This window comes from Emydura macquarii, unplaced genomic scaffold (assembly GCF_026122565.2).
Source record: "Emydura macquarii macquarii isolate MOO-44397 ecotype Brisbane River unplaced genomic scaffold, CSIRO-AGI_Emac_v2 contig_3113, whole genome shotgun sequence".
Taxonomy (NCBI): domain Eukaryota; kingdom Metazoa; phylum Chordata; order Testudines; family Chelidae; genus Emydura; species Emydura macquarii.
In genome coordinates, this window is record NW_027133250.1 from 4,007,365 (window position 1) to 4,034,218 (window position 26,854).

Consider the following 26,854-nt stretch of genomic DNA (forward strand, 5'->3'; position numbering starts at 1 on the left):
AAGTGTGCCCTTAATAATGTCTCCTTGAAAAATTGCCAACTCTCTTGAACTGCCTTTCCCCCTAGATCTGAGTCTAGAACAGCCTCTTCTCTAGTAACTTTCTCCACCTTCTGGAATAAACAATTATCTGCAATACATTCCAAGAACTTGTTGGATAATCTGTGCCCTGCTGTGTTATTTTCCCAACAGAAGTCTCGTCAGAGTAGTTGGAGTCCTCATACTCTAATACATATGAATAACCTGATTACAAATACCTGTATAGATTTGATGGTAACACTGATATTGAAGGGAACGGTTTTTGTTGTGACCACGTTTGCTGTTCAGTTGAGTTTAAATGCTACTACTTTTCTCCCCCATGCTTCTGTATTGTCTGGTTTGGTGGTAAGATATTTGGGATATAGACTGTTTAGTGGTGTTTCTTAAAGCGTGTACATGCTTAAAGGAGTTTTTGAGTGTGCATAAACTCTTCAGTGTGTGTGTGGCACAGCACAGTAGAATTGCTTGAGTTCAAAGGCACTAGGATGGTCTTCATTGCCATGGGATCTTTTATAAGTGTAAAGCTAGGTTAGGTCTCTTGAAATGAAGAATAACTGAGTTTTACAGGTCTGGCAGTGATGACACACTTGCCCTCCCTGAGAGAGCTGCTCAGTAATGACGTGCTCAGACTTGCAGAAATGCTCAAATGCTGTTCAAAAGAGCTGACTGCGAACTTAAAGATCCTTTCTCTTTTCTTACACCTAAGGCTGTAGCTGTTCAAATGAGCAACCCCTAGCTAGGTGAGAGTCCAGACTGTGTGTGAACAGCAGTTACAGCTCAGATTAATATAAACTACTTTTTTTGGTTTAGATTACAATAGAGATGTGATCTTTGTCCGAATGAAGGTTGCCATGGCAACTTTCCAGGAGGCTGACGGCTATCTGTTTGCATAAAACAAAGCGGATCGTAGCTGCCTCTCATCGGTATAGAACCGTGGCCCGCAGAAACTACAAGTCCCAGCATGTAGTGTGTGACCTGCTTTGATTAGATACCAGCAGGCAGTGATGCATTTTGATCTAAGCACCCTTAGTTGCTTAGATGAAGATGGGCAAGAGCATGCTGGGACTGGTTTATGGGTTATGCTTTGGTATTTGTGTGCTGTGGTGACAGGGCTAAAAGGCATTTTAGCTTGTAAAATAAACTAATGTTGCCTGGGCGCAGATCTGTTGAGTGGGAGCTAAAGTCGTTTTTCTCACATCGATGGAGTTCTGTCACAGAGCACGAGACCACCAGAGTGTTTTAATGTGCAAAAGAAACTACTATTGCCTGGGAGCAAATCTTTGCCCACCTTGGTTTACATTGTGGCATTGGAGCCCAGGCTGCTCATAAGGTGACCTTGCTGTGCAAAAGAGCTTTTGGGGCTGTGGTGGCAGATCAGTTTAGATCAGTGGTCCCCAAACTGCGGGACTTGCTCCCCTAGGAGGGTGCAGAGGAATGTTCAGGGGAGTGTGTGGCGGGGGCAGGCAGGGAGAGCCAAGCTTCCAGCCTGGCTCTTCCCCCAGCCTCCCTTCCGCAACCCCGTTCAGCGCTGTGTCTCCAGGCCCAGGTCTGCCCTCATTCCCTCTTCGCCCCTCAGACCAGCTCTGCCTCTAGCCCCAGCTCCAGTTTTGCCTTCAGTCCAGGCTGCTGAGGAAGCCTTGGCTGTGCAGTAATGGAGGGGGTGCGGACAGAATCTGTCACTGGTAAAGTGGGATGTGACTGAAAAGTTTTGAGCACCACTGGTTTAGGAAGTACATTGAGGGGTGTAATACAAAACCCTATGCAGACAGACAAACTGAAAATGATTTGATGATTGCACAGTAAGAATACCCAGCGCTGCCCTCAGTGTAACAGTGTTCCAGAATTTCCCCATCTTACAGCACAGTGTAGCTGTGTGCCTGCAACCAATGCAGCACTCCAGTTTGTACTGACTGGGTGCAGAATGCTGAGAAATGTTTAACTTCCAAAACGTTACATTAGGATTTTGTTTTTTGAGGCAAGTATGTGTAATTTTACCGATTCCTTTGCCAGGCCCAGGCTTGCTGCTTAATGGCCTCTTTTGTATCCACCTCTTTGTCTTCTTTCCCCTTCTGTGCTGTAATTTTGCTTGAAATATTTTTCCTCTTCTCTGATCCAAACATTCACCCTCTCTTCATTTATGTTTATTAAACTTGCTTCATTTGCAAAGATTTTTTATTGATCTATGAAAGACATAGTTTGTTTTTAATTGCAGCATTTTGCGATTGAACTTTCATCAAATCCACTAATGCATTATGTCTGAATACATTGCTTGTTTCTCTTAGTCTAAACCAGGTGTTATCAATAGGCAGACTGCGGGCCAAATCCAAACCACCAGATGTTTTAGAACAGACTGAAATCTTTTTTTTATTTCTTGTTGTTTTTGTATTATTTTCTCTGGAGTCTGGACTTCGACTATACCGTGACCAAGAAATTTGGACCTTGACAAAAAAGAACTGATTACTCTGGTCTAAGCTGTATATTCCTCTGTAAGAAGGCAAGCATTCTGTCTGAGCGTAGTAAATACTCATTTCTGCTACAGTGGAGAGCGCATATGATGTAAAATTTAGTGTTGTATCTCATTCAGGGAAGCACATTCCAATCTAAAGTCATTTTCACTGCACCTGTAATTTTGCCCTCAGACTTTGCTTTGGTTTTGAAAAAAGTAGAAATTACAAGATTTTTGTTAAACTTTTGCTGATCTCTGCAAAGACATAAAACGGACACACACACAAATTCTATTGGTTCAGAACACGATTGTATCGGATGGGATGCATCCTACCAGTAAGTGCAATACAGATTTCTCATCTGATTGTACACCAGTCTTCTTTGGATAAACTCCTTTTAAGACTAGACTAAAATAACTGAAAGTCCTGGAAATTGACACAACTCAAATGAAAATTCACAGTTCTATTGATCTTTTATGGTAAAAATATATTCTCTCTTAAATGTGGCATACAACATGGAAAAAATTGGACTTGTGCTCTTTTATCCTTTTTTTTATTGGTGTATGTGGTATATAAAAAAGACCCGAAAGGTTTTTGTTTTGTTTTTAATTCTGCTTTTTACATTGGATATTCAAGTGTTCTCTAGGTTGGAAAATTGTCCTGGATGACTAGAGAACTAAATGACAGACACCACAGGAATCTTGAGAGCAGAAGTGATTTTTTTTGTCAACTATTAAAAAAACCGTGTTCGCACCTAATGGCTTGAAAGTTATATTTTGGAGAAAGGATTTCTTTGTTAAAGGTTCATCAGCCACTTCTTCAATTATGGTGTTGGAACTCACAATAAAAATCACTTGAGATTCCAGTTAAACGTTGACATGCCTGGTATAGCTAAGGCAAAAGACAAGCAGAAGAAAAAACATCAGGTCCTATTTGTATGTTGTTATATAGGAATAAAAAATGGCACAAGCCCAGTCAGTGATGTAGTAGTGAAAAACAGAACTGAGTAAACTAACCTAAACTCCATATTCTCCAAATGAGAAGTGGGTAAACTCCATTTTCCCTTGACTACACTACTGAGTTCAATGGTTTTAAAATCCTTTGTAGGTCACCTTTAAAATAGGCTTTGTTGAGTCAAGTGTGATGTGTGCAGGTATTTTTTTGGTGAAGGCTTACTGTTGAGCAGGACTTGTTTATTACAGAAGTTGACTGAATTCTCCTTTCGTATTTTAGGCCCTGCAGTAGTCCCTCATCAGTACTATGGAGTTACTCCCTGGGGAGTTTATCCTGCCAGTCTTTTCCAACAGCAAGCTGCAGCAGCTGCTGCTGCAACTAACTCAGCAAATCAGCAAACCACTCAACAGACCCAACAGGGACAACAGCAGGTAAGTGGTGTTTTGCAGGTACAGTTGGTACCTAGAATTTACATAATTATGCTTGTGTGTTTAAAGAATTTCTATTTCGAATGACTGCACTTGAACATATATGAGACTAAGTTGGTTCAAAAGACCTTGGGCTCTTTAAAACAGAGGGGGAAGTATTACCTGTAAACTAACAATTGGGATCATACTTTTCTTTCCGTGTTTGGCGTTTCCTGTATGCAGACTGGCAGTGATGGTCTCTTTTGCACACCATTATTTGCTGCCAAATCCAGACCTGTCAACAGTGAAAGGAGGAAACTTAAAAATAGTTTCTTGTTGCTTCAGATATCCTGCTAAACTCATGTTGAAAGCTGTAACAGAGCAATAAAACAGAATAGAAATGTTAGATCTTGTTTCACTTCCAACATATAAAGGAAATGAGGGACAGCTGTTGCCAAGTTTAAGCAAGTCAAGGTAGTTTTTAAAAAGTGAGTCTATTTCAGGAAAAGAAATATGAATGAGAATTAAAATTGTGCAAAGCAGGTTTGATGGGGAAAAATTGCATTAGGAATAAACAGTTTCTATCACGTAGCAACAGCTATAGCTCTGTTGCTAGTGACTGTCTGCAGCTCTGATGCTGTAGCAGTTTTAATGTGATGGAAGTAGCTTAATCTTAACATAGTTTTTTTCATACTGATGCATTTCCCATCTTGTACTCAACTCATTTGCCATTAGAGAAAGAGAGACGAACTTTCTTCCTGTGCAAATATGGGTTATTTTCAATATTTGCACAGTTTAAAAAATTATTAATATTCTTCGACTTGTATAGTAACTATCCTCCCATTCATTGACTGTAATGTTTAAAAAACAAACAAAAAACCTCACTGACATTCCCATTTCCCAGCGTCTGAAGCAAAAGAACTTTAAAGATCGCTGCTGCTGCTTCTTCCTCCTTGTTCACATTTTCAGCTGGCAGCATCACAGTGCAAATCAGGGTGGCTATTGCGTGCCTGTTTGCAGAAACTCTAGCAGTGACACAGAGGCAAATCCATTCTGAAACCATAGGATTCCAAAGAACCCAAATATGAAGCAAATTTTTAAGATCTTTCACAACAACATTAGCACTGTTTGGTTATTTAGATTGTAAGCTCTGTGGGGCAGGGACTGTCTCTGCTTATATGTCTGAATAGCATCTAACACAAGGGTACCCTGATCTTGGTGGGGACATCTAGGCGCTATACACACGTGTAAAGTTATTTTTACCAAATGGGGCTCACATTGATTAAAAGGTGCTTTTGCTGCCAGTGGCAAAGTTTGCTATGTTGTAAATCCTCTGCAGCTCAGATGCCTGCAAAACCTAGGCACAAAGGGAGAGTTCATTTGCCTTGGCTTTAACTTGCCTTATGACTTACGTTGATCTGTATCACAAACTTGGTATTACCTAAACTCTGCTTTTTGAGAGTTCCATTCCTTTTATGATGGTTTTGAATAGCTGAAAATACCTTATGAAAATGTCTGAGAGTTCAGATGATGGGCCATAGCAGTCTGGTTCCCTTAGGTCTGTTATGTAAGTATTTATGGAGACCGAAAGGCAGTGGTTCTCAAACTAGGGGATGGGCCCCCCAAGGGAGGCATGGCAATGTGTCAAGGGAGATGCAAGCTGTGTCTGTGTTTTTTTTTTAAAGAACTCTGGCTGTCAGCCCCGGGTGGCTGGGGCTCGTGCAAAAGGGCTCTGTACACCTGGGAGGTGGGGATAAAGGGAACAGCTGGAGCCCCACTTCCTCATGGCTGACAGTTGGAGCACTGCCACTCAGGCTCTCCTCTCCCTACTCACCCCCAATCCCTCACTTGGAGATGGCGGGTGACAGAAGCAGCGCAGAAAGGCGGCAATGTGATGCTAAGTCTGCAGTGAAAAGTGATATTGATGAATATCACTTTTAATACTGCCACCCTTACTTCTGTGCTGCTGCTGCCTTCAGAACTGAGCACCCGGCTGGCAGCTGCTGCTCTCTGCTCTGCCTTCAGACCTGGGTGGCAGCATATGAACATAAGAACAGCCATACTGGATCAGACCAATGGTCTGTCTAGCTCAGTGTCTTGTCTTCCAACCATGATCAATGCCAAGTGGTTCAGAGGGAATGAACCCAACAGATAAATCAAGTGATCCATCCCCTGTCGTCCATTCCCAGCTTCTGGCTATGGACGTTTCAGAGTATAGTTTTGCATCCTTACCCATCCTGGCTAAAGCCATTGATGGACCTATCCTCCATGAATGTATCGAGTTCTTTTTTGAACCCGGTTATAGTCTTGGCTTTGTTTGTTTTAAACCTGCTGCCTATTAATTTCATTTGGTGACCCCTCGTTCTTGTGTTTATGAGAATATATATTGGAGTATACATACTTGTGGGGGGGAGGGAGCTGGGGGGAAGTAAATTACAGACACAATGAAGACACAAACTGATCAAATGAGTTTGAGAATCACTGCTCTGAGGGCTTGTCTATACAGGGACACTCAGAAAAATTAGTCCAGGTTAACTAAAGGTGTTAATTTAAAGTGGATTAGTTAAGCCACATTAAACTCCTTTGCAGACTCTTAATCAGAGTGAAAATGACCTTATTTTGGTTTAGTTTAATTCACTTTGGAAAGGAATTAATTTAAACCGAATTAAGGCCACTTCAGAAAACACTAGGTGGAAGGGAGGAATGTGAGAGGAGATGCAATACAAGAAAGGCTAACTATGTGGGATTGTTTTGCCTTTACCTGAACAAGAGGGAGCATAAAGAATTTATCGAGTAGAAGTTCAAAATGAATAAAATGAAATAGTTTTTTACATCGGCATAAAATTAACCTCTGAAACTCTACTGCAGGCAAATAATTTTGTGATTTAACCAATGTTTATAGAAATAAATGTCTGCCACAGTAATGAGGACCAACTAGCAAGTAAGTCACCAGCTGCAGTCAGAAGGAATTTCCCCATGATAGTATTGCAGATAAGATGTGTAATGTGGCTTATATCTTCTCTGAAGCAACTGTATTTGGTCATTGTCAGAAAGAGGATTCTTGAGTAGATGGGCCATTGTTTTGTTCCAGTATTACAAGACATTTGTCATAAAAATGGTTACTGATATAAATTTTTAATGCAGCAAGACTTGAGCCAGAAAGAGCAAGTTAGAACATTTTGAAAACTCTTACTAACTTAGCTAAATTATTAATGTTAAGTAAGTATATATTAGCTCTTTAAAATGTATATTTTATTAATAGTAATAACCCTTCTTAGACGTAGATGAGGTGAATGCAAAATTAGTTCCTTACGGGCAGGTGAACGTGGAAGATGAAAATGACTCTGAAAGTTCTGATATAATTTTATGTGGAACGAACGATGGCTAAATTAAATTGTCACTAGAGGTGGTTTTTCATTGTAGCAAAATAAAAATGAATTACAAATGGTCTGCATCTGTGAATCTGAAATTCAGAAAGTTAACTTAATATTCAACTCAGTATTTTCTGTTCCAAAAATAACTTTCCAATTAATGTTCTAACAAATTTAAAGTTATTCTGTCGTTGCTAAACTCTCCCAGCTCAAGGTGAATGATAAAACGACTGCTTGTGGAGCCACAGTCACTTTGTTTGTAGTCATGATATGAGTAAGAATAGTCACTATCCCTCTCATGCTAAGCTGAATTTCAAGCTCTGCATCAGCTTTCGCAAGTTTATTTATCTAAAACTTGTGCACGTGTCCAGAGATTGTAAATTAGACTGCTTTGAGGTTTGAACCTGCTGCATTTAATTCAGAATTAATGCTGAAAAAAACCCAGTGCTAAACTAAGCACCAAGTCAGGCTGCATATCGTTTTAACAACTAGTATCTTATGATTCTTCATGGCTAGAAACAAAATGAGTCTCTTGTACCACTGGAAATCAGAGAGGTGCCGTCTTTGTAGTGGTATAAAGCATTTGCTTTCTAGCCCTTGCAGGCTTGAGAAACGAGACCTAATGTGCTCTTTCTACATACCATCTTCCCCACTATATAGTTAGCATGTGGACTTAGCAGCTGCTGTCTTTAGAATTGTTAGAGTCAGAAACAAAGGCTTTGTACCATCTTAAAGCCCTTCCAGATAAAGTAAAGCAATAATCTTTCATTCCAATGATTCTGGACCAGTGATCAGAAAGAGACCATTTTTGCTTCCTGACAAAGTCAGTCTTCAAACCTCTGACCCCAACAAGTCACCAACACACACAGATTGAATTGAGCTTCCACACTTACATCAGGAAATACATACACAAGTAAAACAGAAGAAATTAAGTGTGACAGACTTGCTGCTTTAGGCTTGGCATTCAGAATAGGGTCCTGCTCCCTGTAAATAAGGTGCTGAAATGGCTTTTGCAGTGGTTATAGGCTAGTTCAAAAACCACCCATCATATATAACCTGTAGTCTCTCTCATTATTTTTACAGCCCCAAAAGTGGGCAAAGTGCTTTAGACTTAAAAATGTGTGTATTTATTTTAAACGCAAATCTTTCCTCCCCAGTGAGCTAGACCCTGCATTTCTGAGGGAAATCCTCCCAGATGCTCCCTTGGAAGAAGTGCTCCTCACATGTTGCTGTGATTTTTCAGAACTTGTTTGGGGAACCTAGCTTTTCATTTAAAAGTAACAGTTTTGCCCGCATTCTGCTGCTCTATAGTTGCTTTCAGAAGTATGGTGAAGATGACACACTTGCCCTCACTGAGAACACTGTTCAGTAATGAGAACCCCACAAAGTACTCAGAAGAACTGAGCCAGCACCTTTGGAAACCTGCTAGAATGATGTATATGGACACATTCTCTTTGGTGCTTGGGACATCCCAAAGGGATGGTGGAGTCATAAAAATATCAGTATTTCACTTGCTGTGACATATCCTTCATTATGCGTGTTCAGTACATTGCACCAGCATTGTGCATGCTCATCAGTTCACTGCAGCTGTTGAAAACACCTAGATTGGAGGTGGGTTGAGCATTCATGAAAATCTGTTAACTACACCAAGTAAATATTTGCTTCTAATAACTTTTTTTTTGGTCAGGAGACACCTTTCTATGTGATCTGTTGTTGTAAAATGTCTGTAACATGCTTTGCACCAAGTGACAGCTTTTAATACGCTGAACTTACAAGTGTGTTCCCACCCTTTCATTACCGTTTGCAGAGTAGGCTTTCACATATAAATCCCATAGAAGTTAATGCATCATGCGCTTTAACCACAAGGGCTACACGTAAAAGACGTGTGATCTTTCTGTTATTTCATTGGATCACTGTTTCACACATGGGTCTACAGCTTAGAAAAACACCAAGCCACCCTGCCTCACCAGCCTACGGGAACTAAACTGACTTTCATCATTTCTGCTCAAGTTCGTAGTCTTTAAGTGTAGTTTCTATGCACATCAATAGCCAGGTGTGTTTCTTCAGGAGGACAAATACCAATAATCATCCTTTTCCAGTGGTAGTGACTGTTTCTTAAAGATTTGTTTAGAGTGTTGTAAGTTAGAAATGTATGGGACCAGGAATGAAAAGGTCAGAGGGTGAAATTTTCCCAGGTTGGGTCCAATAAACTTAGAAATGTATGGGACCAGGAATGAAAAGGTCAGAGGGTGAAATTTTCCCAGGTTGGGTCCAATAAACTTGACCAGGGGTGTCTTTAGGTATCATGAAAGCCTTTGTGTCCATTTTAACATCAGGTCTTCTGAGCTTTAACACTTCAGTGTACATAAGACTGAAAGTGTGACTGTAGTACAATAAAAATAGAGAGAAGAAAAACTACACTAATTTTCACACATTTGTCATAGTGCATATAGGAAGCTGTACACTTAACTAGAGAGACAAAGTAGGTGCGGTGTAATATGTATTTCTATGGGTGAGAGAGAAGCTTTCAAGCTTACACAGAGCTCTTCTTCAGGTGACCTGAAAGCTAGGTGAAAGCTTACATAAGAATGGCCATACTGGGTCAGACCAATGGTCCATCTAGCCCAGTATCCTGTCTTCCGACAGGGCCAATGCCAGGTACTTCAGAGGGAATGAACACAACAGGTAATTAGTAAGTGATCTATTCTTGTCTCTCTCTCTCTCTCAAACAGAATTTGGTTCAATAAAAGATATTACCTCAGCCACCTTGTCTCTCTGTCTTGGGTCTGACATGGCTACAATAACCCTACATACACTTTCACAAATGTTTATAGAAATGTTTTCAGTTATTTTGACTTATACACTAGTCTCAAAGCAGACAGACTAATCAATGATCCCGTTTCTCGCTCAGGTTCTCCGTGGAGGAGCCAGTCAGCGTCCTTTGACCCCAAATCAGAACCAGCAGGGACAGCAGACTGATCCACTTGTGGCAGCTGCAGCAGTAAACTCTGCTCTTGCTTTTGGACAAGGCCTCGCTGCGGGGATGCCAGGTATAGACTCTGTCAGTGCCAGTTACACAAATGAGCACAATGGATAAACTGGCACTAATTCTCTTTGAATATGCCTTCATGTGGTTTAAATCCCTTTGTCAAAGGTGAAAAGAAATGTGTGTTATCTCCTGCACTGCTTCGCTTACTCTGAGGATACAGGGTTCGCTTTCTATAAAGTCAGAACAGAATACATTCAGTAGTTGGGATGTTTTGAAGGAATTAATGACTTCTGTTGAAACTTCCAGGTTTGGGTTTCTATTGTATCTTTATGGATCTTTATCTTGGGTGCAATCCTGGCTGCATTAAAGTCAGTAGCAAAACCCTTTACTGGAACATCTTTAATGGAACTAGGATTTCACCCTCATGTAGCTATGCACTAGATTTTGTGTAGAAGCTAAAGGGTTTAAAAAAATTACAATAAATTAAGTTGTCTGGTGTGGTTTGTCGCAACTGTTTCTCTTTGTGCCATGGAAGCTGATGAGGAAGATGGTCATGAACAACTGAGAAGTTAAACTTTTGCTATCTCAACCCTTTTCTGGAGCCTGCCCAGGCTGACACCTTTCTTCCTCAGCACCCCACATCATCACTTCCCCTGCGCTGTTCCTGGTGGGCACAGGCAAGCAGCCCCGCTGTCAACACCCAGGTCTGCAGAAGAAGAGCTCCCATAACATTAGTTATGATCCACAAGACTGTTACAGACTCTTAATTTATCAATGACAGTGCTGTGTTCTGCTGTGTGAAGTAGACAGGCTATTATGGACGTGTTAAAAAGATGTCAATATCTCTTGTTGGCTGGAGTTAGGTTAAGTAATCCTTCTATAACTTTTCAGCCTGAAGTCTTTTTCTTGGGATTTTCATATGGGTATAGGCCTTCATATGGCTTAGAGTGTAGTGGTAGAAGGCTTTATTTTAACGGTAGAGTGGAAGATGCATGTTACAGGTGTGCTTGATCTTTAGGTATCCTCGAATCCGACACTACTAATACTTCAGGGCTCAAGTTTTCAAAAGGGCTCAGACCCCGCTGAGAAGTATTAAGCGCTTCTGAAAATTTGGTCACTTGGGTTAAGCGTCTAACTGGGAGTTGCCCTTTCTTGGCAATCTGGCTTTGGGAAGGAGGCGATTCCTAGTGTGTATCAGCAGCCCCTCTTTGCAGTTAGGTGTTGGGATATTCTGAATCAGGCAAGCTTTATTATATAGTTTTTGTGTGCATGCACACAACTATGCTGGTATAGTTAAAGTGGTTCAGCTACCCCCTCCCTTGCTAGCATGGACACAGTTGCATCGGTATAAAAGGTGCCTTATACCTGTATAGCATATTCCTGTAAGGGAAGAGGAATAAATTGTGTTGGTAGGACTATGTTACTGCGAACTCGGCATCTTTGAGTTTCCACATGCAGCATCCACACGGGAGATACAGCGCAGCACTTTGGTGCACGCCACTATCTACATCCCTTAGTCTGAACTGTGGGGCAGTGTAGACGTGCCCTGAGAAGCAGAATTTATGCAGTTTTTCACCTGTTTTCATTTGAAAATGTCCTGTTGCTGTAATTGGAACTTCTCTTGAAACAATATGAAATGTCCGCGGCTCCTGTGGGTTGATGGCTTAGTTGCATATGTTAATTTGCCTCTGTTTTCTTAGGTTATCCTGTGCTGGCTCCCGCTGCATACTATGACCAAACAGGTGCCCTGGTGGTGAACGCAGGGGCTAGGAATGGCTTGGGGGCCCCTGTGCGCCTTGTGGCCCCTGCTCCTGTCATCATCAGTTCCTCAGCAGCGCAAGCAGGTAAGTTCCACTTAGCTAAAAACATGTGAAAATCTGTCCCATCCGTTGGAAGATGGGGATGATTCTGTGATGTGCACTCTGCTGTTGACGTGTTGGCAATGATGACACACTTGCCCTCACTGAGATTCGTTACAGGGGATTGCTGCTGAGAACTTTCTCTGTACTCTGTGTGCTGAGCCTCAAAATACGTAACTGAAGAGTGAGCACAACGGTTTTTTGCACCACTTTGCAAAATTCCATTATTATTATTAACCACAGTATCTGGTGGCACCTATTAAATGGAAGATTTTGAAACAGTTTCCTTTATAATTGTTTTGCCGTGCTCATAGCTGTCATCCTTTTAGTCTGAAATTTCCCAGGTTTATTTTTTTGGCTCACTGTTTGGGTTTTTTATTAGGATTTTTTGAGGAGTTATGGCCAGATCCCTTCAGACACTTTTAAAAGATTGGAGCGTGAAAGGGAAAACCTTTCCTATTGGTAAAATAAAAAAATTGTTTCCAAAGGAAGCTCGCAGCATTAATGTGTTAATAACCTTAGCTAATGTTATTAACACCTTAGATTATTAAAAATCAAAGTCATTTTGACTATCAGATCCTTTGTGATGCATGGTTGGGGTTTCAGGCACCTCAGGGGAATATTATTTATTTTTAAAATTGTTTTTAATTGGATGTTTTTAATTGGGTGGACATATTTCTATTGGCCTTCAGTTTTTACAAAATTTAAATCAAGCTGACAGTTGTCCCTTTAAATCTTAGCTTGGAAGCAGCTCATGCCTGCTTTTGGTACCTCCTGCTTATTAATCCTCCACAAATGGTGATTGTCTTTAAAAAGACAAAACCAAATACAGTGAACAGCTGTCACAGAGATATGAAGTGATACTGTAGCAGGCCAGCATATGAGCAAGATGCTTATAAACTATCTGGAAAAAAGAAACGTTCAGTGTAACAAAAGGCAGAAGATCAGCTCAAGGCCTATGAGCAAGATATGGGAGGTGCATATGCTTTGTGCCAGCTCTCTGCAACAGGGGTGAATATCACCTTGAGAGAAGAGTAATTAAAATCAGTAGTAAATAGATGGGAACCTGCTAGTTCTAAGCCCCAAAATGGATTGTTTTAGACTGTCTTGTTTAATTGCTTTTCTACAGCGGTTGCAGCAGCTGCAGCGTCAGCCAATGGTGCAGCTGGTGGTCTGGCAGGAACAACAAATGGACCATTTCGCCCTTTAGGAACTCAGCAGCCTCAGCCTCAACCCCAGCAGCAGCCCACCAACAACTTGGCATCTAGTTCGTTTTACGGCAACAACTCTCTGAGCAGCAATTCCCAGAGCAGCTCACTCTTCTCTCAGGGCTCTGCCCAAGCTGCCAACACTTCCCTTGGCTTTGGAAGCAGCAGCTCTCTTGGTGCCACGCTGGGATCTGCACTGGGAGGTTTTGGAACAGCAGGTAGGAGTGTTAGTTGGTCTATTGGGGAGATGGAACAGCTCAGAACACAGCTGAACGTGCTCGTGGGGTGATCAATTATAGAAGGCCCAGGTTGATACAGCCCTTCTGTTTTAGGGCTTATGCCAACTGACCACCTAGGACTACACAGAAATTTCCCATATTAAACACATTATAATTGTGCATTTATGGGGTTCTTTTACCTTCCTCTGAAGCATCTGGTATTGTCCACTCTGAGACAGGAGATTGACCTGATCCAGTCTGGCAATCCTTGTGTTAAAACACTGATTAGGGGATGTTCTTCATCATACTGTTGCCCATGAGGCTGACCTTTCCTCTGGCTAACCAAGGTGGGTGGTGTTTCCATCCACAGCCCATCCATGTCTGATGGTTCAGATAGACTCATTCAAGGGTGACGCAAAACCTCTTTACCTGTGTCTGAGCAAGTTGCATTATTGGGCCCCTATTGGCTCCAAGAGCCCTCAGTGTTTTTCAGTAAAATCCTTTTTCATGAGTGGTGTGTTAGAGATATCAGATCAACAAATTCTACTTAACCAACTTGGCATTGGGCCGGCAGCCCCCGGGCACTGATGGAAACAATTCTAGGGACTGATTGTGCCAGAGGATGCATATATGCAATTCCCATTAACTTATGAAAAGAGGAGCCCTGTGCCAAGCAGTGGAAGTGGACACCGGTGCCTTTTTCTCTTTATTACATGCTTCTCAACACTCCCATTACCCTGAACAGTTTGTACATTTCATTTTGTTTTATTATCTCCCCATTTCAGTTGCAAACTCTAACACTGGCAGTGGCTCCCGCCGAGACTCCCTTACAGGGAGCAGCGACCTGTACAAGAGGACATCCAGCAGTTTGACACCTATTGGACACAGTTTTTATAACGGCCTTGGCTTTTCCTCCTCTCCTGGGCCTGTTGGCATGCCTCTTCCCAGTCAAGGACCTGGCCATTCTCAGACTCCGCCACCTTCCTTATCATCACATGGATCCTCTTCAAGCTTAAACCTGGGTAAGGAATATTATCCCAGCATGGAAATAATTGCAATGGTGGATTATCGGTGAACTCTCTCTCTATGCTAAGAATTAAACAGCTATATAATTATTTAGGTAAGATGAGCACCTCTGGGCACCTTCCCCATCTGTACTTTTATGGCAGGCCTGCTATTTTCACACATCAGAACACTGAACTGGAAGTTGCAAGACCTGGGTTCTAGTCCTGGCTCTACCTGTGATTCATCCTGATTTTGTGCAATTTTTTTTTAACCTTGGTGCCTCAGTTTCCCATCTCTAAACTGGGGGGTATATGGAGGTATATAGAAGAAAAGCACAGCAAAAGTGTCAAGCATTATTATTTGTTGCTTTAAAAAAAAATAAAAAGCAGGTAGGGTTTTCCCCATAACCTTTTCAAATATTTTAAGCTATTGGTTAAAGATTTTTTTTTAATAAAGAAATAGTAGATTATAAGGCAACCTCGTATTTTATACAAAACATAGCGATTACTAGAGCAGCATTCGTTTTCTGCTGTGTTGTGTTTAGCTTTTCAGTTGATGAACATTTCACATTGATGTGGCCTGTCAAAAGAAGTTTCGTGGCTGGACATTTAGTTTAGTACCTTGCTATATGAAGACATCTCTTGCCAACCAGGAATTAATGCACCTTAAATAACTCCATAAGAATTGTCATTAAAAACAACTAGCCTTTTCATATTGTGCCTAGAAAGGATTGAAATGAAATGAGTTTTCATTTCATGAGACATTGATTGTACAAAAATGGACAGAAAATTGTTGGAATAAAAATTCATCATAGTATACTAAAGTAAATAATGCATGTGTTTATATGTGAATGATAGGCTTGTAAACACCTTTCCAAGTGAGAGAATTCACACCTCTAGCGTGATTGAGGACTGGTGACTAAATGGCTTTTCATTGTATGAAATAGGAAATTATTCAATATTCAGGTTTTTACCTTGTTTTGATTCTTTATATGAACATACATGCCTAGATTAGCAAGTCCCCTAAATATTTAGAACAGATCTTCCATTAGACACCTTTTATTATATCATCTCCTACTTACAATTTAGTTAGCGAATATCAGTATTTAGCACATATGCATTGTATTTAGTGTTGAATATCATATCTGTATATCTATAAGATTTTGAGCATGGGGAGGTTATGATACAGTAGCCATGAAAGTGAAGTTTTAGTTCAGATGTGTGAGAGAGAATTGAGCTTCCAGCGGTTTACTATATTTGGAAAGGTTGTAGGTTTTATTTTGTATAGTTGTAAGGTGCTTATCAGACTGATAGCTAATTCCCCAGTAAAATCAGTACAAAACATGAAAATAGGAGCTGAAAATCCACCATCTAGAAACAGTCTGATGCAAGGACAGGACTGTCTTCCTCATGTCAAACAAACAAAAGGGATTTTACAATATTGCCATTTAGAACACGTAACGGGAAGGGATTAATTAAATCAAACACACATTGGAAACGAAAGGCGGGCACACCAAAAAAAGTCAAGGATAATCCTGCCTAAATAAATGGGCCATATGCCATTTCCTGAAAGCAGTCAGAAGGGAACTCTGATGGCTCTGTTCTAGGAGTGTGATTCCCCCCTACCAAGAGAATTCTGCTCCTAGCTGTGTTTTCACGGTGGCTGATTCTCTGTCCTATAATTACACAGGTGAAAGGTGATTTAAGAGCAGTTCCTGTATAAATTCACTCTGTCCTCCTGCAGCTGTTCTCCATAAAATTTGTGTGTTAGCCATTTAGATTTTTTAATTTGGTTTGATCTTTTTTTTTTTTTTTTTTTTTTTAATGCAAACTCAATTAGGGTGTTGAAGTTAAGTGAGCTCCTTCCACAAGTCTATCAGAGTGGGGATAGAAGTGCAGGATGGGACTTTGGGTCTTCACAGTTTAGTGAAAACTGTCACCATATTAGTGAATGCACAGTTCACTTTGAGTTTGTGGATGATTTAATTATCATCTGGTAACATTGGATTCATCATCTTTACTTAGTGCAGAGTTGAGTCAGGCCTCCTCATCCCCTTTAGAGTTTAATATTTGAACCAGTTTCTGGTGGGGAAAGGAGGGAACTCTCATCTCAATGAAGATTTAAAAGATGGGCCAGTTATAAGGGATTATTAAACCAGCTCTTCCCAGTCAGCTTGCCAGAGGGGGATTGGAGAAGTCAAGGGTACTATAAAGTTCTATCAAAGTATCAGCTTGAAGAAAAAATAAGTTATTCCAAGCAACTTTGTTTCAGGACCACAATGAGATGATGGTAGGTGCGGTTGAGGTTAGATGTAGTTTAGACTCAGCAATCCTGTAGGTTAAATGGTGTACAAGTTGTTCCAGGTTTGACCTTGTCTTTGTCATGTTTCATGGCTGTGGTCTTGTAACTGGGAAGTAACGTATTATCTATTACTGAATGCTGTACAAACCAGGAAGATTCATCACTGCTCTTTCAGCTAGCTGATTGTATCATGGCTGTGAAACATGACTCAGAAAGAACCAGCTTGGTTAAATGTGACAGTGTAGTCTTGTGAGCTATTTGGGCAGTAGTAAGTGCTGCGAACTGCAGGTAGACAGTTCTTGAAATCGCTCACAAAGACTGCAAGAGGGGAGACCCTGAGTGAGGAGATGATTATAGCATAACGCAAAACTACAATATATGCATAGGCAAGATAAATGTAGTATAGTAATTCAACCTCCATGCTTTTTAGTGCGGTACACACACACCGTGTTTCTGCTGTTGCCTTAGGTTGTACAAAATATTTTTTTCTTCTTATCTCTCAAATTCTGTTGCAGAACAAAAGGATTCTTGCAAATATGTAGGAGAGACCGCTGTCAAATGTTGAAGTCTGACGTGTAGTGGCTCTCGGTGAAAACTTTGCTATTTAAATTCCTGAAGCACATAAAAAGAGGCTGTAATGTACATGTGTAATGTGTAGTGATCTCTCCTTTGCAGGGATGGGAAAAAGGGATGCTTAAGTTGGTGAATGCTTAGGACTTGTCTACATTGAGAGTTATTCCTGATTAGCTACCCAGATTAAATCCTTGTGTGGATGTTTTTATTCCAGAATAAGAGTGTCCACACAGGGAGTTAATCAGGAATAGATATTCTGCTTGAAATTTACACCCTACCTTAATCTGAATTAATTTCTCAGTGTAGACAAGTCCTTAGCTGTGATTGATGGGATGAGTTTTAGTGCCATGTGTTCTGCTGCCATTAGTGGCACACTTTAGGGCTCTGTAATAGACTGTACAAAATAACACTTCTCATTGGTGATCAGCAGCTGTTAGAGTTACTGCTGGGTAATCCTGACCTTCCTTGCAGCTTCAGAGACAGTTTGGTTCAAAAATGCTTTGCTTTTTAAATGGGATTCAGGCGCCCTCTACTGGACAGCCACTGCATATCACTCACCAGCCCAAGTTCAGTGTCTCAGACCCCTTCCCCTGCTCAAAGAGGCAAAACCATCCTAGACTAGTCATTTGTGTGACAGGGCACATGCCAGTTCACATCTCTGTTGTGCACTGTTTTGGCTGGCTGGCATATGTGATTAGCATGCTGGATGCAGATGCCGCTTTCAGAGACACTCTGATACGAACTCCATTGGATTGCTCCAGTTTTCCTGGAGAACCACTTGCAAAGCTTTTCAAGGGTCTTCAGATAATGCCACCTCAGTTCTTCCAGCGACTCCGTAAATCCCTCCTGGGGAATTTTGCCCATTTGTATACAACAGGAGGTTCCACAACAAGTTCAACCAATAGGGCCTTCACATTGCGCCGGCACCAGAAGTTACTTTATCAGCGGCAGTCTGCAAGGCCACATCCAACCTTGCTTCAACAGCAACTCCTGACAATGAGACCTTGCACGCCCAGTTATGCACCAGCCTAGAAAGGAGATCGAGAAGCTTCAATGTCGTCTTTTTCTGGGCTCCAGAAATCAAATCAAATGAGCTTCAGAAAGGCTGTTTACTGTTATCGGAGAGCCTCTCTCCTATACAATCTTCTACTCCCACTTGCACTGTTGAAACCTTTGAAAAGATCAACAATTGCAGTTACCTCTGTTCAGAACAGGATGGCAAAGCAATTGTCCTTGTTCCTCTTTAAAGTAGAAGTCAAAGTTTTTAATTCATGGTTTATTTTGTCTCGAAAAAGATGTGAGGCTTTTTGACTGGTTTCTAATTTGCCATTTATCAACATTTCCAACAGAAGAATAAGACTTTCAGATAGAAACATTAACCCTTATGATTCAGAATAAGGGACATGGTCTGTGTGGACCTTCCACCGACACCAGGAAACCACTGTGGTGCCAGTGGTCTGACAGTGCCTTTAACCCTGGAGGCTTTCCAAGTGGCTAGGGAACGTCTTTCTCTACTGGTCCCGCCAGCTCCAGTAGGATGCCTGCCAGTTCCGGTGCCCAGAAGCAGGAGAGAAAAAAGGACTGGCAGGTGCCTTCCTGGCACCGGGCCCTCTGCACCTTCCAGGGGCAAGTCTTCCCTGATCGCGGCAGCCCAATCACTAGTACGTTGCCAGCCCCCAGATCCCTGGCAATGTATGGAGGCGGAAGCAGGTACTGCCCCACTGTGATCGCCAAGAGAAGACTCTTTTTTAGGGTCCAAAGGGGAACCTTATGTACCACCTAAAGTCCACCACCAGTACACAGCTTCTGTTCCACTGGACTTTGGTGCTAGTCTCCTGACCAGCGGGTCACTGGCTGTTGCAGTGGCCTTACTGGAACCCCTGGGGGTTTGCTCCAGTACTGGGTCCTACTTCCCATCACGCCTACATAGTAGTGGTTTCCAAGAGGTGGGCTACTGCTCCTTCCCACTCAGCACCAGACTCTGACTCCAGCACCGACCCCAGGACCGACATCCAGGAGACTACTCCACGCCTCCGGTGCAAGCCCCTTCCTCATTCTCCCCAGACAAGGCTGTCGCTGGTCCCTGTAGCCTGCTTCTGCAGGATGATTTCAGGGTCCATTAGGACCGTCTGAAGCGGTCATGGCAAACCTGGGCCTGGAAACCGAGGAACTCAGGAGACTGCACAGCCTTAGTGATATCCCGGCTGCAGCAGCTCTATCCAAGTGATCCATCAGTGATGCAGTGATGGGGCCAGTCAAGGCCTTGTGGCAAGCTCCTTCTCTGCCCCTCACCTCAAAGAGGGCAGAGAAGAAGTATTATGTTCCAGCAAACGGGTTTGAATATACCCGTACTTGCACCACCCAGGTTCCCGGGTGGTGTCTACAGCTAAGAAGAGGGATAGATGGAGCCAGTCCAGTGCTACCCCTAAGCAATAAGCCACTAATAGACTAGACATTTTTGGAAGAAAGGTTTATTTGATGGGTAGCCTTCAACTACATATCTCCAACCAGCAAGCTTTGCTGGGGAGATAGAATTTTAATCTGTGGGACTCCCTGACTGAGGTCAAAGACTCCCTGTTGCAAGATTCGAGGGAGGAGTTTGCTGCCCTCTTGGAAGAGGACAGGACCTCTCTCCAAGTGGGTCTGGACGCTGCCAACTTGGCAGCAAGACAGTGGCCTCTGCGGTCACCATGAGGCGTTGCTCTTGCCTCCATTCCTCTGGCCTTCCTCACGAGAGCCAACAGTCCATCCAGGACCTTCCCTTAGAAGGTTCCTTGCTTTTTTTTGGAGTGTACGGACACAGGACTTCATGGTCTGAAGGACTCGAGGGCCGCACTATGATCCTTAGGCCTCTACGCTCCGTCTGTTTCCAGGAAGCACATCAGGCTCCAGCAGCCTACTCGGTTCTCAGCACCCCCGAGGCAGGAACGCTACAAAAGAAAAGGAGTGGTTATAAGTGGCGCCAGCCACTCCCATCCACCTCAGCCTCCCAGTTAGAGTCTCAGAGGTACTCCAGCGGGCCCAAGCAGGTCTTTTGAAGGTGTGCCTGAGGGTGCTGTACCAATCACCATTTCAGATCTGCCTCCCCTTTTATTTTTGGACTGCCTGTTACTCTTCAGCCCAGCATGGTCATTCATAACCTCGAACTGTTGGGTCCTGAGTACAGTGACAGTCTGATATACCCTTCAGTTTTTATCCGCCTCTCCCTGCCACCCCACATCCCACTCCATCTTCAGGGACCCTTCTCACAAGCATCTCTTTGTCCAGGAGGTATAATCCCTCCTGTGTATGGGGGTGGTGGAGGAAGTTCCTCAAGATTTGAGAAGGGAAGGTGTTTTACTCCTGGTATTTCCTAATCTCAAAGGCCATAGGGGCGGGTCTGGCCCATTCTGGACTTGTGTTGCCTCAACAGATACCTCAAGATGCTGAGGTTCTGCACGGTCTCTCTGGCCTCCATCATTCCCTCCCTAGATCCTGGGGACTAATACGCTGCCCTTGACTTAAAGGACTTTTATTTTCACGTTTCTGTCTTCCCTGGCCACAGAAGATTTCTCAGGTTTATGGTGGGTCAACATCACTATCAATTCACTGTCCTTTCCTTTGGCCTATTGGCACCCCCAGGGTTTTTATGAAGTGCATAGTGGTTGTAGCAGCCTTCCTCGGGTGGTGAGATGAACAGGTTAACCCATACCTTGACAACTGGCTGATCAGAAGTTGGTTGCAGACTCAAGTACAGAACAGCATGAACAGGGTCTGAGCCACCTTCAGGGAGCTGGGCCTGCTGATAAATGAGCAGAAGTCAACTCTGGTCCCAGTCCAGAGAGTAGAATATATTGGGGCAGTGCTCAGCTCAACCCAAGCCAAAGCCCTCCTGCTGGAGACCTAATTCCAGACCATGTCAGACCTGATATCCTAGGTTATGGTCCACCCAGTCATGACAGCACAAGTTTGCCTCAAGCTGCTGGGGCAAATGGTGGCATGTTCTTGCGTAGTTCAGCATGCAAGGCTGTGCCTCAGGCGTCTCCAGATCTGGCTAGCATCAGTGTACTCCCCGAACAGACACCACCTGGACTCAGTGCTCACAGTCCCTTCACCTGGTCCTCGCCTCCCTTGGACCGGTGAAAAGACCCGAGATCGGTAATGATGGGGGTGCCCTTTGTTACCCCTCAACCATTGATAGCCTTAATCTTGGAGACATCGGACCAAGGGTGGGAAACCCACCTCAACAACCTCAGGACCCATGGCCTCTGGTCCCAAGAAGAAGTCTCCCAGCACTTAAACGTCAGGGAGCTCAGGGCGGTACGCTTAGCATGCCAGCTCTTCTTTCCCCATATCACAGGCGAGGTGAGGCAAGTCCTGACAGACAGTACTGTGGCTGTGTTTTACATCAACAAGCAGGGAGGGGCTCAGTCTTTGGCCTGCTATCAGGCTATCCATCTGTGAGACTTCTGCATGGAACACTCCATTCATCTTGAGGTGTCATGTCTCCCGGGAGTCTGGAACATATTGGCACATCCCCTTAGCAGATTCTTCTCTCACCACGAGTGGGGCCTTCACCCAGAGGTAAACCGATTGATCTTTCAAAGGTGAGGGCGTCCCCAGATGGACCTGTTTGCTACCAGGTAGAACAGGAAGTGTTATCAGTTTTGTTTGCTGCATGGGAAGAGCCCAGGCTCCTTCCCCGATGCCTTCCTGCTCTCATGGACAAACTAGCTACTTTCACACCTTTGCCCCCAATTGCTCCAACTGCATCTGCAGCCAGTCTTCCTTCCAAAGGTGATGTGTCAATTCCATAAAAACCTGGTCATTTTCCTGCCAGTCTTCTTTCCAAAACTCAAGAATGTGGAGGAATGACGGCTTCACTCATTGGACGTTAGGTGTGCCCTCACCTTTTATATCGAAAGGACTAAACCCTTCCACAAATCCACGCAACTCTTCGTAGCAATAGAGGAAAGGATGAAAGAGCTCCCAGAGGATCTTGTCCTGGATAACTACCTGTATGAGCAGGCGAATGTCTCGCCTCTGGCCATCTTAACCTCTGACTCCATAAGAGCTCAGGCGTCGTCAGCAGCATTCCTTGCACAGGTTCCAATCCAGGAAATCTGCAGAGCCGCAACTTGATCGTCAGTTCATAGCTTCACATTCCACGATTCCATCACCTAACAGGCCTGTGATGATGCCAGTTTTGGAAGATCGGTATAAAGTCAGCATGTCCATGGACATGAGCAAGCGCTCGAAGAAGAAAAGGCAGTTACTAAACTTTCGTAATAGTTGTTCTTTGAGATGTGTTTTGCTCATGTCCAGTCCATGACCCACTTTCTTACTCCTCTGTTGGAATTAACCAGTAAAAAAGAACTGAATGCGCGCGCAGGGCCAGCAGCGTTCCTTATACTGCCACATAAGCGTGTGACTCCAGAGGGCGCTAGAGTCGACGCAACAGATGCCACTGAGGGAAGAATCTCCTGCAACGGTGCACGCAGCATGCACATACCTAGCATGGAATGAACACAAGCAACACATCTCGAAGAACAACAGTTAGGAAAGGTTAGTAACTGTTTTTTGTTATGGTTCACCCGTAATGGGTCAACATTACCCTTTTGAAGCTATGCCATTCAGGCCATCACAAGTCTTCACAAAGGCCATGGTGATTCTGGTCCCAGCACACATCAGGGAGTGTAAAATTACCATTCCTTAGACAATCTCTTGATTTCAGTTGCGTAAAGAGTAACCACCTGTGCTTTGCTGGCACTCAGATCTTGCTCCAGGTTGGTTTCATTATGAGCGGAGAGAAGAGCTCATTGATTCTATCGTAGGCTACCCTACATGTGAGTGCCCATTTCAGGATGGGCCACATCACAGTGATCTGTTCTAAAAGGAGTTTTCAAAAATTCAGGCACTGATTCTTTCTGCCCCCGGAACCTACCAACCTTCAGAACTTGGTGCCTGCAATGAATTGGGATTATGGTAGTATGCACAGACTCGGTGTGAGCCGGCCTTCAACTTTGGGATCTATAATCCGAAGCAGTTGGAATGTCCAGGGCGATACAATGAAGGAGAGGCTGAGGTCCAGCTCAATATGAAAATTGCCAGGGTAGCGATCCCTGTTGCAAGCATTTCTCTGAGAAGTAGCTTTCTGGCATTCCCATCATATGTATTCCTCAGATGCCACGTCAGATGGAAGATGACCTGTAACGCAGAAACTGGTTTTGAAGGGAGTTTCAGTTAAAGCATAAATTTCCTGGACCTGCCAGTAGTCAAGAATGCCATTGGCCTACTTTCTCCCAGAATTCCTGCTGAGCTAGCCACCATGCAATATAGACAATGAGAGCCACACCACTGGCAGAGAAATCTTCTCTCTCCTGGGGAGGACAGGAAGGGGAATTTTCATAATTCCCCCTGCATCCAGAAGAAGCTGAACAAGAAGATTGTTCCCAGGGGAGTGGGAAACCATTTTTAGTTACTTGACTCCCATGGGATGCTTCCTACGAGGGAACCGCTTCACTAACTGCCATGGGAAAGCGTAGTTAATTTGCTCCAGGTGCTGGCATCTGCAGCCTTGGCAAAAGGAGGCTCGTTCTTCATGTGGGCAATCCTACATGTGTGTGCTTTGCTCACCCACTTTCTCCTCCCCCTCCTCATGAGAGATGCCTTCTTGGATTTTTCAGGCACTTGGCTCCTCTTTGCCCCCATACTGGCCTTGCAGACTGGGTTCCACTTGGATGATTATGTCTTTTCTCTGAACCACATGGTGCAATATTGCTCCTCAAGATGAATTGCAACAGCTGCCCACTAGAGGGATCCTGGCTCCTATGTATCAGTGTTTCTCAACGACTGGTCTGTGAGATCTCCCTGACACAATTTAGGAAGGCAGCAAGCTGGTCCCTGGTATCAAAAAGGTTGAGAAACTCTGCTGTATGTAAAGGGGAAAAGTCTTCAGCTAAGCTGAGAGGGTGGCAGGAGTGAGTGAGTTCATAACAGTTGAAAGAATCTTTGTAAAAAATTACAGTTACGGATAAAAAAGTAGTGTTTGGTTTTTAAAGTGATTTCCCATCAACCTGTTCATCCCCTAAATGCAGGATGAATCCTAAACTCCATCCCGCTGCCACCTGACATGCCATCCTAACAGAGAGGTGATCATGTGGGGGTATTTTTGAAAGTTTAAAACCGTTTCAAGCATTATTTTTGCTCACCAAGGTCTTTCCCAGTGAAATGTGTATTGAGGGAGCAGTAGCTTCCCTGTTGCCAATAAGAGGTGAGGTCACTAATTGAAAGACAATAGTGGAAAATAAGTAATTCAGTTTCCTTTGTGCATTTGGTAGCTCATTGTGTTTAATTTCACTTTTCCCTTCCGTAGTTGGTTTATTTTGAGTTGGTTGTTTCACACAGCAACAGGAGGAGAGAAGAACATTGGGAAAATTAGGAAAATGTGATTGCAAAACCACAAGTTGACAGGGACACTTGGGAGCAGATGTAACTGAAATGCAGTGTAATGAAATGTAAACTTCTACTGCAACTGAGGATCCCTTTAGAGTTATAAAAGTAGCTGTGGGAGCCCGCTTTGTCCTAGGGGAGACCATCCAAGATGGACCCCACTCTTCCAACTTTAAATGCTGTAAATTCCTGTTGCATTAGCAAGGACTCCCACTCATGGAAATACAAGTGTGAAAGGTAGCATCTGTACATATTATTACACTACATAGTCCTTACAAGGGACTTTAAACTACAGGGTGGGTCCTGGATGGGGTAGGAGAGTCAGAAAGGGATGCAGACAGTCACTGAATTGTGGTAGATGGGAAAGCCATGGAACTGACAGCATACCAGATTTTTAGATCCCTTTAACAGTCTCAGGAACCAAAGCCTTATCAGTTTTAAGCCAAACTCCCTGTTGAAATCTATAGGCTTTTCTGCTTAAATATGATAGTGCCAGGTTAAAGAACCATAGACTGTTAAATACAGTCCTAACTAAATTGTTTTCTGGGACAGTTTGGCCAGTCTGTCTTCTAGAACAGTTGCTGGCAAAACTGGTTTAGCTGGACTAGGAATAGCATAGAAATAGTCTTACACAGAGTTCCTGTCTCTGTTTGTAGCCCAGTCATTCAGCTGCTCACCTTTAGCTTTTGAAACACCTTCATTTTTGTGACCTACAGGCGGGCTCACAAACGGTAGTGGCCGCTACATCTCCGCTGCCCCTGGAGCTGAAGCCAAGTATCGCAGTGCAAGCAGTGCCTCTAGCCTCTTCAGCCCCAGCAGCACACTGTTCCCCTCCTCTCGCCTGCGCTACGGGATGTCTGATGTCATGCCCTCTGGCCGAAGCAGGCTGCTTGAAGACTTCCGCAATAACCGGTACCCTAACCTACAGCTCAGGGAGATTGCCGGGCACATCATGGAGTTTTCCCAGGATCAGCATGGATCCAGGTGGGATTAAAAATACACACTATGACACGTTTAAGACTGTTCCTTCCTGATCAGCTCTGTGTGCAGTTGGTGGCAAAAGTCCAAAAGCAAGATGGCATTACACAGGAATGGAAATTGAAATCAAATTGCCTCACTCTCATTCTTCTTTTTGCAGATGCTCTGCTACCCGTGTTTGCTCCCAAAGGCTTTGTGTGTAAATAGGAGCATTCTCATTTCATATTTAACCTGCTTGCTCTGCCAGCATCACTTAATGCTCCCAGTGTTCAGTGGGGGTTGTCCAAGCAGTAAGCATCCCAGTAACCCTGCAGTGGGGAGATTATTGTGATGTTGAGCCAATGGGATATTTATGGCTGTGCCATTACCTAGAGTTTGATAGGCACTGCATGTAACTCTCAATTTATTTTGAGCAAGAAAACATGGGACTTTTGAATTGGTTTTCAGTAGAATGAGTACAGTGAGGAAATATGTGCCAGGGGCCCTTTGAATTATAACATCGTGCCAATTCTGTTCTTCAGGTTCATTCAGCTGAAACTGGAGCGTGCGACCCCTGCCGAGCGCCAGCTTGTGTTCAATGAAATCCTACAGGCAGCTTACCAGCTGATGGTCGATGTCTTTGGAAATTACGTCATACAGAAATTCTTTGAAGTAAGTCTTCATTCCCTTCTTTGCCAGTCCCTGTCCGACCGGAACTAATCCTGGGGCACTGGAGAGCCTCCTGGGAGAGCTCAGTAAAGAACTTGCCACCAAATGGAAGAGTAGGAGATTTCTCAGCAGTGAAGGGGAGTCACTCCCTCTCCAGATGCTGCTAAATTCTCCCTGCTAGAGTGACTCAGGCCTGGGGCTCTTAAATGCTTCCGAAGAGTACTTTTTTTGCCTTTAGGATGCACCAAGTGTCAGATGTCTCTTTAGGAGGGAAGAAGAAGAGCTCTGTGTAGCTTAAAAGCTTGTCTCACTCACCAGCAGAAGCTGCTCCAATAAAAGATTTTACATCACCCACCTTGTGTCTCTAATATACAATATAGGAGGGAGCATTTTTGTTTAAATACGGAAGCAAATTGAGTTTGGGATTTTCAG

The 26,854-nt window shown here is 43.4% G+C and overlaps 1 protein-coding gene and 2 non-coding genes across 10 annotated transcripts in view; all 3 read left to right on the forward strand.

Annotated features, from left to right (window-relative positions):
• PUM1 (pumilio RNA binding family member 1) overlaps positions 1–26,854 on the forward strand; it is a 108,609-nt gene that overhangs the window by 69,081 nt on the left and 12,674 nt on the right. For all 8 annotated transcript variants that reach the window (XM_067530802.1, XM_067530804.1, XM_067530805.1 and 5 more), the window contains exons 10-16: positions 3,714–3,865; positions 10,124–10,262; positions 11,902–12,045; positions 13,190–13,486; positions 14,272–14,508; positions 25,513–25,780; positions 26,296–26,425. In XM_067530802.1, coding sequence (XP_067386903.1) covers positions 3,714–3,865; positions 10,124–10,262; positions 11,902–12,045; positions 13,190–13,486; positions 14,272–14,508; positions 25,513–25,780; positions 26,296–26,425 — 1,367 coding nt within the window. The remainder of the gene's footprint in view (positions 1–3,713; positions 3,866–10,123; positions 10,263–11,901; positions 12,046–13,189; positions 13,487–14,271; positions 14,509–25,512; positions 25,781–26,295; positions 26,426–26,854) is intronic.
• Positions 605–665, forward strand: LOC137141762 (small nucleolar RNA SNORD103/SNORD85). Its single transcript, XR_010916730.1, has one exon. It is a non-coding gene; the product is annotated as a small nucleolar RNA SNORD103/SNORD85 (small nucleolar RNA).
• Positions 8,537–8,622, forward strand: LOC137141760 (small nucleolar RNA SNORD103/SNORD85). The gene has a single exon (XR_010916728.1). It is a non-coding gene; the product is annotated as a small nucleolar RNA SNORD103/SNORD85 (small nucleolar RNA).